This window comes from Polypterus senegalus, chromosome 15 (assembly GCF_016835505.1).
Source record: "Polypterus senegalus isolate Bchr_013 chromosome 15, ASM1683550v1, whole genome shotgun sequence".
NCBI classification, from domain to species: domain Eukaryota; kingdom Metazoa; phylum Chordata; class Cladistia; order Polypteriformes; family Polypteridae; genus Polypterus; species Polypterus senegalus.
The window spans coordinates 133,520,612-133,533,427 of NC_053168.1; the positions used below are offsets into that span (position 1 = coordinate 133,520,612).

The window sequence follows — 12,816 nt, forward strand, 5'->3', positions numbered from 1 at the left end:
AAACAAAAAAAAAAAAAAATTATTTTGTTTGACTGGTGAAGAGTTGGAATTGCTATTGAGATTAACACATGAGTATAAGGTGAGCAAAGCACCTGAGAAAATGAAATGAGCAGGATCCTGTCAAGGAAGTGTGACAAACCACTCCAAGTGCAATTAGAGTCACTATTTTCAAAGTTGTTCATTTTCACCCATCCACACTGCAGTATGTGCCAGCATTTTCATAAATATACAGTTCTAGGAGCATTTTTGAAAGTCTCCGTTCTCGAGGGTTAAAAACACCCAAGTAGTGTGGAATAATGTCTGTGTTTTTAAATGGAAATGTGGACGTAGCCTAAAGTGGGTGTGAAATATTAATGATTCATGGCTTTGCAGAGCAGCCTTTGTAGCCCATGCAGTATTAGTTGGGGCATTGTCTTGAAGAAGTAGGATAGTCTACTTCTTTCATTGCTATTTTTCCATAATGGACAATGCCAAAACAATTCATTGCAATATTGACCTGTTATGTGTTCATTTTGAGCCATGTGATCAAGAGTAATGACACCTTCAACGTCACAAACATTTTGCACATAATCTTGCCAATGCCAGCTCGGACTTGAAAGATCACTATACTTCCAATATTTTGACTCCGAGTCCTAGTCATGTATTTATGTTTCATCCTTGGTCATGAAATGCTTCATAAATGTCTTCCAGTCTGAATTTATTAACGTGAGGTTGTCATTGGAACACCGGATATGACGAAGTCTCATTTTAGCATTTAACATTCTTAGTACTCATCTTGTACAGACCGTGCTCATATTTAATCGTTTATGAAGAATGGATTCGCTTAACCCATAACAAATCCTTGCAGTGCCATTCTTTGATTCTCTATTATGTTTCACTCAATGATGCCAATATTTTCTTCTGTGTCACTTTCAAACAATCCTCCAGGTTCTATATATTTTTATATTTATTTTTATCATTGCTTTTATGAATGCAAACTTGTGTAAATGCTCTGAGCCTTTGCTCGGAGTGCTTTACAAAAACAAAGAAAAGCTGTCCTTTTTGGTTTCATCTTTCATTTAGTGCTGTGTTTTGCTTTTCAGTGTTATTTGTGCTATATTTTGAAAAAAGTTTTGCTTTTTGGCATGGAGTGCCAAGCTTTTTTATTGTTAACATATTTTTTAGAGTAATTTTGTTCTTTATTTTCCTCCTCGTCAAGTTTATAATTCATCAATTTGTAAAGCTCAGTGCTTTTCTTAACTTTGCAGGTGTGAGACCATTTCCTTGTCCACACTGCGATAAGATTTTCCGCACTTCAGGACACAGGAAAACCCACATTGCTTCCCATTTTAAAAACAATCAGACAAAAAAGCAGAAGTATCCCCGTAAGCCTCAGAAAGTGCGAGTGGTGAAGAATAATCTCCCAGTGCCTGACATCCCACTTCAAGAGCCTATCCTCATCACTGATTTTGGTATGTGAGTGTTATTTTGATTATCTCTGTTAGAAAAGTGTTTTGAGTTTCTAAATTAAAAGTATATTTTGTTTAATTTAAGCTCAAAAAAATAAAATATGCATAAGAGGAATATGAAAATCATATTTCTACTGTAATGAAAAAATCCATGATTGTATAATTTTTTTCTTATGTCTCTGTTTTCTTTCTTAGGCCTTATTCAAAACCAAAATCCCCGTGGCAACTTATCATTTCAACATTATTTAAACTTAGAAAATGAGAGGCCTTATAAATGTCACTTCTGCAACAAAGCTTACAAGAAGTCAAGCCACCTTAAGCAGCACGTTAGGTAAAAGAAGACAATTTACACTAGTGTATTTGATTTGTTGTTAGTGTTGAATGAATTAAAGAACTTCTAGTTTACCCCTTGACCCTGTGTTGGGATTTAGTGGGTTGGACAATGACTGACTGACTGACTGACTTATAGTTTAGTAGCTATTCTTTTAAAGACAAAAATAAAAATAATGTCACATCTCGCTATTACTGATTAAGTATCTTTCAGTGACTCACAAGCAAAGGGAGAACTGTTTGCTTCAGAAGCTGATCAAGATGTTATTGATATTTAACTACATGTTTTTTATCTGATTCTGCTTGTGAGGGTCTGGTTGGTAACAGTCTAAGTAAGCCATGGTTTGCATCCTTATCTTCAAATCCAAGCTTTAGTTCCTCTTTGGGAATTTCCAGGTGCTCTCAGTCCATGTGAAATACATAATCAACAGAAGGCATGTCTGTTTGACATATTAACTACTTCATTTGGGTCCTCTTAGTCTAAAGGAGAAGTGGCTCAACTCAAGTCTCCCTGTATATTTGGGCTTCATCCTTTACAGAGGGAGATGGCTGGGAAACCCTCCATTTCATTCTTTAAGTTGATTCCCAAAGCTCATGACCATGGGGGAAGAATCAGACTGATGCGGACCCATACATTATCAGACAGCTTCCATATTACTACCGCTATCTTTATATATAATATAATACCCTGGCTGTTCATTTGTCTGTCCAGGATTTTAAATCACCTGTAGCTCGCAAACCGGTTGACCTATTGATGTGAAATTTAGTACACTTATACTACGTGACGCCTACTATTCACTTTCGGGGTGATGATTGACCTCCAAGGTTATTTCTCTTTTTATTTTTATTTTATTGTAGAATCAACTCTCGGCTTCACCAGCAGGGTGCAACGCATGCGTATGGGCGCCGTTCTCATCCCTACCACTTTCGCTGTCACTCCCCCTACCTCTTTAAATCTTAAATCACTCTTGAAGCAGATTCAAGACTTAAGTGCCAGCTTATGTGAAAAATTAAAGAAAACATACTAAGTAATTGCAACACAAACACTGACTTAATCAGTTTTAACGCGAACAAATGCCCAACGAAAGAAGAGAAGAAGTGGGCCACTAGGGTGAAGAAAAGAAGAGCTGCTCAGGAAGCAGCAAGCACATCAACCTCTGAGCAAACGAATGCTAAACGTACAGAGAAAGCGTCTGAAAACTAGGAATGCTCAAGTCAAGTGTATTCACTGCATGTTATCGTCATAGCAGTGCACTGGTCTGATATATTGCCACAGTGCTGTCATGGCTGCAGCAGCCTGTTCACCAGTTTCACAATTGCCTCTAACACAAAGCGAATAATTTAACGTCAGCAACTGCTCCTCCAACACACATGATAAATAAGCCCCTCGTTACTGAGAAAAGACTTTGTAGTTATATTCAGAGATACTCATTTTTATGCCAATCATATCAGGCTTACCTGTGAACTGCTACAGTATTCAGTGTTCAATGGAAAGAAGAAAACCACATCATTGATAAGTAAGAGAGATACAACCTTCAGGTCTTTAGACATCTCTTAGAGAGGTGAGTTTTAAACTCACTAGGTAATACCAATACTCTAATTGCATATGTTGGTACTAGGTGTTCATGCAGTCAATTTACTAGCCATAAATTGTAGTGTAATATCAGATAACACATTTACAAACACATTCGTTGACCCTTTGGCCCAAAGTACTTTTGCAAAGGTTACACTTATATCAACCACTTTGTTGTTGCTCTTATAACAATTCATGGCTCAAATTTAGATCAGACAGCCCTTTCATTCAATTAATGGTAGTTTAGGCCTTACCTTACCTTACCCTCTGGCACTACAGTCCTTGAAGAGCCTTGGCTTTCCTTGTAATACTCCATCATTCCAATCTATTGGCTGTCCTCCTTCTCCATACCCTCACACCATCACCTTCCTGATGTCCTCCACCACATCATCCATCCATCCATCTTTTCCTGGGTCTTCCCACTTTTCTTCTTCTTCCAGCTTTTCCTCTGTACAACCTTTTGTGTGATACAGTCATTTAGCATTTCTGCTGTAAATGCATCTTAATCTTGCTGTCTTAATTTCAGTGACCAGGGACCTCATGTATAACGCCATGCGTAGAATTCGCACTATAACATGATGTAAGCACAAAAGCTGAAATGTGCTTACGCACAGAAAAATCCAGATGCAGGAATCTGTGCGTACTCCAACTTCCACGTTCTTTTGCTACATTTTTCCCGGTCAGTGTGAAAAGTAACGCACATGCACGCGCCTGCTGTCCCGCTCCAATTCTTCCCAGAATTACACGTCTTTGAATATGCAAATCAATATAAATAGCCCTTAAGCTCAGCGTTCTGTAAAAAGACAATGGGAAAAGCATGGGGGAAAATATAAGAATTTCAGCGAATACCAAGTGGAGGCAAAGGAAAAAAATACCATTTGTTGATTTAAACAGTGGTATAATCAACAAAAGGAAGTTGATCGAGTGACATAGCGTATCGGAGAAACTCGAAAGCTCAAGTTCACAAAGTCGCACAGTACCAAAATAAAAAATGAAGTCGCATATTAAAGTCGCCGTGAAAAGGCGTAGTCGTAGCCCACCGTCTGAGTGTTATATGAAAGCTTATTAGGGTAGAGACAAAAAAAAAAAAATAGGCACACCGTGGGAAAAAAGCATGAAATGTCAACTTTAATCTTGAAATTTCCACTTTAATCACTTAGTTTGTTTTGTCATTAAAGTAGAACATCATAAACTTTATCTTAAAATCATTTAATTTACTAGTTTTTCAAATCCCATCGTAACTAAAGTAGCACGTTAAATGCTTTGTTTTGTATTTAATTTTCAATGTGCTCGATGTGTGTGAATCACTACATGCTTCCGTTCTTTCTCTTTCTCCGACAGGACACAGAATCCATTACATTTGTGATATTACAGCTCTCTAAATAACTAAAATACTGAGATGTATATGTGATATCACTTTCATGATGATTGGAATGAGAGAATGTTATTAAACATGGGACTACGATGCGCAAACTTCGATGAAATAATTTATTATAGCAGTACTGTCTCTTTCAAACGTACTAACCTCCAATCCATGTCCTTACTTTTCTTTCCCCAAATACCCAATCGCCACACAGTCATCTCTGTAATAGACGTTAAGCCATTTGTAAGTTTACAACGACGATTCTTCAAAACTTTTAAGGAACATTGAAATATCTTCATAGTACGTGTTTAATTATTCTATCCGTTTGTCCTTCCAGTGTCGTGTCACCACCAGCAAGAATACAGCGCGAGGCATGAACAATACGTGAACTTGCTAGCGCTGCGGCACCGTGTCCTCACATGTTTAATTATTAACAATACAGATTATATAAATGAAGTTAAAGTTTTATCTGTATAATATAATCAACATATTTTACTGCACTTCATCTTAAAAATGATATCGTCATCATATGTAAATACACGCTTTATAAAGTTGCGCAGGTTGTGCAGTATTATAACTGTAGTGCAAGTGTACAGTGGGGTAATTGTACTTATAAGCACAAACAGTTCTACAAGGAGCAATTGATTGAGTGCGTTTATAGTTCTTGGGATGAAACTGTTTCTGAACCGCGAGGTCTGTACAGGAAAGGCTTTGAAACGTTTTGCAGTGGCTGAGGCAGCGTGTGCTTGATGCTGTATCCCAATCAGCTGCTGCTGTGATTCCCCACTCAGATACAGTGATATAAATACTCCGAGTGGTGCAGTGAGAGTAATATGGAAAAAGATGATCTGCTGTGGCAACCCCTAATGGGAGCAGCTGAAAGATGGAAAATAAAGGTGCAGTGAGAGTTACAACGCTAAAGCAGTTATGGTATTTTGAATACTATGGCTATTCCTTGGACCATTATATTGTTACAGGTAATTTACAATCTGATGCATTACACTAATAAACAATATGCGATTAATTTCAGTGTATTTATAAAGCTGTGTCAGGAAAAGAAAGATAAACCACAAAGGAACAGTAGCACTGCTTTGACGCTGGGTGCCGCCAATCTGCAAAACCGAGCGGAGAACTTGTGTACGACAGGGTATGAGGTACCGTGGAAATGTGTGTGGCTTTATGCCAAGTTTAAGTTTTATACATCGCGATTTGAATGTGGAAACGTTCTTACGCAACATTTCTGTGCGTATGCACCGTTTATACATGAGGCCCCAGGTCCAGCTGCTGATATAAAATACGTATCTCCTGATTTGCTCTTATCTGCCGCAGGTGCTGTGACATGGCGAGTCTGCACCATCAGTAAGTGGAATATTAGTTCAGCAAATATCACCACTGCCTTGTGGTGAGAGAAAGGGACTCCTAAAGGCTAAATGAGTCAACCCTAAAAGAAAATAATGGTCCTCTTGGAAGGGGGGTGAGCTTGGGGTGTACATCCTCAGTAAAACAACCATTGTAACGAAAACCTGGTGATTTAGGCATCTACGACATTTCTCACATTTACGATAAAGACTTCTATTAGAACTGTAGAGTCATTAGGCAATATCAACAAAAGACGCACAGAAATTAAGGCAACAAACAGCCCGCTGTATTATAATGCACATAGGCAAGGACATGTACAGGCCTTGTTATTATGTATGGTTGTTCAGTAGCCTTACGGCTTTCAAGTAGAAATTGTCTACTGATAAAGGTGTGACTGTTCCTGTACCACTTAGGTGATTCATATTAAAAGAAGACGGCAAAATATTAAGAATAGTGAAAGTGAATAGTAGACTAAGGTGCAGCATCACATTTAGACTGTCATAAATATATTGAAAACTCATGCATGTTAAAATCACATTTTTTTTACAATAAAAATACAGTGCATTTATTTTTGTTTTGGTGTGAATGTATGCGCAAACACATTCTCAATAAAGGGGGCACTACACAGGCATAATGTATTTCTAATGGAGGAGTAGAACTTAACAGGAGCACAAATGCTCAACAAAGTCATCACATAATGTTCTCATCACTGTTTGTTTGAACTCTTGTCTTTTTGCAAGTGACTGGATATAGTCAGTGGGTGGTTTAAAAATTTAATGCAGGTGGTATTTATCTGACACTATACCCATTTTTAGCACAAATGTGACCATTTCAAGTATGGAGGTTTTGTTACCTGATCCGAGAAAGTGTTTAATTATCTGCTGTGTGTTATACATAGAAAAATAAAAATGAACATGCTTTTGCATTCCTTTCCATTACATTTTATTTTCAATGAGCTCTCCTAGCTCAGAATATCCAAAGTTATATCATCTGTGTTTAAATTGTTTGAACTGTACTTCTTATAACTGAATTGAGCATCTTGCAATTAACTGATTTAAATTGCTATGAAATTAGCCAAATGAGTATAAGGAACCTGTTTGTTATTTGTCTGTGCATATTTGCTATGCTTCAAGCTGCTCATTCATACTGTAGTTTAGTTTTTTGACATAAAACTTTAAAGAAACACAGAGCATATTCTAGCACTTAACTAGGCGATTATAAAATAGCACGCCAGATTTATTTTGACATAAACACTTTTTCTTTAATGTAATATTTTCCGAATTGCTTAATCCACTCCAGAGTTATGGGGTGGGGTTTAAACCTATTCCAGGATTATTGGGTTCAAGGCTAAAGGGGCAGAGTGGTGGCTCTGAGGCTAAGGATCTGCGCTGGTATCCTGAAGGTTGCCGGTTTCGAATCCCCGTCACTGCCGAAAGAGATCCTACTCTGCTGGGCCTTTGAGCAAGGCCCTTAACCTTCAATTGCTCCAGGGGTGCTGTAAAATGGCTGACCCTGCACTCTGACCCCAAGGGGTATGTGAAAACCCAAGTAATTTCATTCGGAATTCATAAAGTAAAATAAAATAAAAAAACAGATGCTGGACAGAGGGCCATTGCTTTGGGTATTTAAATTGTTCCGTGTGTAATTCTTTACATTGAAATGGCTGTTATTTACTACAAAAACAGAAAAAAATATTCGCAATGTGGCATTTGCATTTTGAACAGCTGGTCCATTTAGATCAGTACTTGTATGTGTCCAGTCATGTTACATTTTTACTGAATGTCCTGTTGCCCTTTAATATCCAATCTACGATGATTCCACTGACTTTAATTCCAAATTTGACTTGTTCTAAGACCAAGGACAACCTCATTTCATAAAGGTCAAATTTCAACATATGTGACAAGCAAAGAAAATTGACTTGACCTTTTGTGTTTCGACAATAAGTACTACTTTCTTTGGCAATCTAATCATGTTAATTATAATTGTGGGAGGAAAGAGAAAATATTTTAAAAATAGAATCATTATACATACTTCTTTGCAACTTTGTGTTATTAGAATTGAAACAGAAGATTTCCAGCTTACTGTTACAGCCTTTGCACTGCGTATGTGTCTGTTCTCTGAAAAAGGAGGCTGATTTAATTCACAGCTTTATATGGAAATAAAGAAAAGCAAAAGTGATCGAGAAGAATCATTGACTTTCTGTGGACAGTAATAGAACTCAGGAGACTAAATAAAATGCCTAGTTGGAAATAATTGTGATGGACATTTCATGATCTATTTTCAATAGTTGTGTTCCATTCACTTTTAATATACCATTTTATTGCCAGGGTCCGAGATATTTTATGTTTTAGAATCATCATGTTCTTATGTATACTCGACTAGATCTGCTTTCAGTTGATTTCATTTTTGATCCACATCTTGCATGAAACAGGGGCCTGAGTTGCCTCGAAAGCTTGCACATTTTAGTTTAGAAGTCATTTTGCTTGACTTCTCATTGAACCACATAATGGAATTGAAATAAAGACATGAAACCGCAAACATTTACCAGGGTTACAGGTATTAATATAATTAATGAATTATGTGTAATTAATGTGTTAAAAAACAATAATATATTTTGAACAAAGCATCAAATGTTTGTGATGATTACAGTTATTTTTAATTGTGAAAGAAATGAAAAAACAAAATCACATAAAAATGCAGCATTCTCTGCAATTAGGCTAAAAATAATGTATCATACTGTAACTGTGATATATTTTTCTTTAGATCCCACACAGGGGAAAAGCCATTCAAGTGTCTTCAGTGCAGCAAAGGGTTTGCTTCATCTGGAGTTCTCAAAGCTCATATCCGAACACATTCTGGACTGAAGGCGTACAAGTGCCTGGTATGTGACAGCACCTTCACCACAAGCGGCAGTTTGCGACGGCACATGACCATCCATAGTGACGTTCGCCCATACATGTGCCCTTACTGTCAAAAGACTTTTAAGTCTTCCCCCAACTGTAGAAAGCATATGAAAACGCACAGGTAGGTGTTTTAGCTCCTGTTATTTATATTCTCAAACTTTTGTAAAGCAATTAGGTGAACACATTTTGTTAGATTTTCTTCTATACTGTATTTACATCAAAATGTTTGTTTTTATCAAAATATATTATACTGCATTGAAAGAATAATATTATACTGCATTGAGAGAATGACATTGAAAGACATAGATTTGACATTTCCATATTGTTTAAATTTCTGAGTATACTTATTTTTCAATTCTGAGCAAGTTATTGTGCATTTGAGTGAGACAGACAATGTATACTAAGACTAGTATCTCCACATCTGAATCCCAAAATATGCCTGAATAGTATCTTATATGTAAACGTCTATGCGTGGAAGTGTGTGTGTCTATCTGTCCGGCCCAGAAGTGAGAGGTGGAGTTGGAGTAAGGGCTCCACCTCCGAGGATACCCCAGCGAGGCAAGCACGTCGGCAAAACAAAACCTCCGAAGAAAGGGTCACTTGCTTAGCTGCTAATAGAGAAGCGAGGTGAGCACATAAGCAAAATAAAACCTCTGAAGAAAGGGTCACTCGCTTAGCTGCTAATAGAGAAGCGAGGTGAGCACATCAGCAAAACGAAACCTCCGAAGAAAGGGTCACTCGCTTAGCTGCTAATAGAGAAGCGAGGTGAGCACATAAGCAAAATAAAACCTCTGAAGAAAGGGTCACTCGCTTAGCTGCTAATACAGAAGCGAGGTGAGCACATAAGCAAAACGAAACCTCCGAAGAAAGGGTCACTCGCTTAGCTGCTAATACAGAAGTGAGGTGAGCACATCAGCAAAACAAAACCTCCGAAGAAAGGGTCACTCGCTTAGCTGCTAATGAGAAGTGAGGTGAGCACATCAGCAAAACGAAACCTCCGAAGAAAGGGTCACTCGTTTAGCTGCTAATACAGAAGTAAGGTGAGCACATAAGCAAAATAAAACCTCTGAAGAAAGGGTCACTTGCTTAGCTGCTAATAGAGAAGTGAGGTGAGCACATCAGCAAAACGAAACCTCCGAAGAAAGGGTCACTCGCTTAGCTGCTAATACAGAAGTGAGGTGAGCACATCAGCAAAACAAAACCTCCGAAGAAAGGGTCACTCGCTTAGCTGCTAATAGAGAAGTGAGGTGAGCACATCAGCAAAATAAAACCTCTGAAGAAAGGGTCACTCGCTTAGCTGCTAATACAGAAGTAAGGTGAGCACAGGAGAGAGATGCCCAGAGTAGTTCCTTTCAATTACCTGACATCTCTACATTTCAATTTTTTTTCTGACAATTTCAGTAGTTCCTAGGACCCTGTGCTTTTTACAGCACGGGCATACACAGCTAGTATACATATAATGGGGGTTATTAATCCAAAAAGTAGGAATGAGTGTACCAAGTTCATTGTATTATATCAAAGGAACAAAATCCTTACTGCCCCATGTGTTCCGGCTATCACAACTTCCCATTCATATCTTACTGCCAACGTTCTTACCTCAAAACTGAGCATTTAAGCACCACCACACTATTGCCACTCATCTTGTACTCATCTTTTATTTCCCCTTGCTAGTGTTTTCCTGCCATGTGAGTGAGTCCTTACTAAAGTTTACTTCCCAACTTTAAACTCATTTTACTACTTTTGGTGAATAACCTTCAAATTCTAGCCAAGAATCACTTCTTAGCAGTCTTTTGAGCAAGTGTCACCATCAGCATCTTTTGAAAGTACATAATAGTTAAACTACAGTGATCTCATGGCCCTTAAAGTAACTACATCCTTGAGCACTAAATTACTCATATGGCCAGGTATACTATTTGGCCTTTGGGATGTCTGTAATTTAGGGTGTTTAGTTCCTGGCCAAGTGTGAAAATCACTCACCAGCATCGTTTAGGAATCATGTTTGATTTTCATGTCTACTAGAATCCAACCCTCATTTAGGTGATATTTGAAAGACACCTTAAAGAGACAGTGCCAGGGTACCCATCCTTTGTACTTGCCGCAGGTTCATTAAATGGTCAGGTACCATTGACTGCCACTAAGCTGCCTGCACTGCAAAATTGTCAGTCAGCCACTTCTGTTGTCACTTGCCAACATTGAGGAATTGTTGTAGCTTTCTGCTGTTCCTCCTTAGTATCTGTTTTATTATAGCCTTCTTTAAATGGCTACCTTTATTCCTTCAATTACATCACATTGCTCCTTCTTTACCAACACTGATGTGTACAGATAAACTGTGAATACCTCTGTAGTCAGACAACTTCTATTAAGTGTTGTACTTCTCTGGACCTGCGTATGTAATCTTCACTCCTGATGATCCTTCTTCAGCTTGATGACCCGTTTCAACAAGTACTGCACAGCATATTTTGCTTCTGTTTATATTGGACTGGTATTGGGTGGCACAGTGATGTGGAAAAGTTGACAGCCTGAGAATTCTATTTGACATCCTCCCAAAATCCAACTGAATCCAATTTATAGTACTTTTTTTATTTTGCAGACATTTTAAGAATATTAACTTTTATCTGAGTGATGTATTAAATTTAAGCAAGAGAAGACTATTTAATTCATTGTCAGTATTAATCCTCCACCAGTCTATCTATTGTTTGATCCTGCTTTTTAAAATAAAGTGTTGGGACATCAAAAGTGACAGAATAGAAAATATTCCTGCCTGAGGATGTATACACTCCTACTTTGCCAATTTAGTGTCACAAAATGTTGGAATGCGGGAGCAAATAGAAATAGAGTGCTGGAAGAATATTCACAGAGAAACTGAAAGAATATGTGCAAACTATCACACAGAGAGTGACTGAGAACTGAACCCAGGTGTCGGGAGGTGCAAAGGAGCTGTCAACACCATTGTCACCCAAAGATTTTTTTTAGATGTGGTGTGACTACTACAAAAATATAGAAAAAATAAATAAATACAATCCTACAAAACATGCAGTCCTCCAAAACGATTCTTGATCAACATGCCCTTCAAATTCTAGTAGATGACAGTTCTGTGTATTAATTTGTGCCTGTTTCAATTGTGTGTCCTCATTTATTAAAGATATGAGCTTGCCCAGCAAATCCAACAACATCAACAACAGCAAAACTCCCTGGATGATGGGATTGCCCAGCAGGCAGTTACCTCAGAGATGCAGGTTGAAATTGAGGGTGATGACCTGCAGCAATCCACCACTGTGAGTGCAGAGTCACAGACCATATTAAGCCTTACTCAGCAACAAGTGGTGGCTACCCAGCAAACGGACCTGGACCAGCAGCTGACAGATCAACCTCTTGTGCAAGATGAAGGTACGTATGAATCTAAAGTTATATGTACCGTTAGGAAAGCTTTAGTAACTAATAAATAGAAGCCTTTTACTTACATATACTGTACATTTATTTGCTTAGGTGAAGGTTTTATCCAAAGCAGCTTATAAAAGAGGATTACATAATATCTTAACTGTCTGTCTGTTTAGGAGCTAGTGTTATAGGTCAAGGTTACAAAATTGATCACCAGAAGTGAAAAAGTCAAAACAAAATGCAAGCTGGTTGCAATTCCTTGTTAACAGCAAATATCAGTTAGACACGAATTCACAGAAGTGAGTCTTCAAATGCTTCTTAAACACACTGAGGGAGTCTGAATTATGAATGAATGTGACCGCTTCATCCCACTAGCTAGGAGCTATGCATGAAAAGAATCTGGATTGAAATTTGATGCCACACAGATATGACATCAGCAGACCTGAGTGGGCGAGAAGAGGC

The 12,816-nt window shown here is 38.0% G+C and overlaps 1 protein-coding gene across 3 annotated transcripts in view; it reads left to right on the forward strand.

Moving 5' to 3' along the window:
• LOC120515544 (zinc finger protein 236-like) overlaps positions 1 to 12,816 on the forward strand; it is a 170,054-nt gene that overhangs the window by 76,710 nt on the left and 80,528 nt on the right. For all 3 annotated transcript variants that reach the window (XM_039736606.1, XM_039736607.1, XM_039736608.1), the window contains exons 11-14: positions 1,248 to 1,451; positions 1,644 to 1,779; positions 8,837 to 9,097; positions 12,119 to 12,363. In XM_039736606.1, the coding sequence (XP_039592540.1) occupies positions 1,248 to 1,451; positions 1,644 to 1,779; positions 8,837 to 9,097; positions 12,119 to 12,363 (846 nt within the window). The remainder of the gene's footprint in view (positions 1 to 1,247; positions 1,452 to 1,643; positions 1,780 to 8,836; positions 9,098 to 12,118; positions 12,364 to 12,816) is intronic.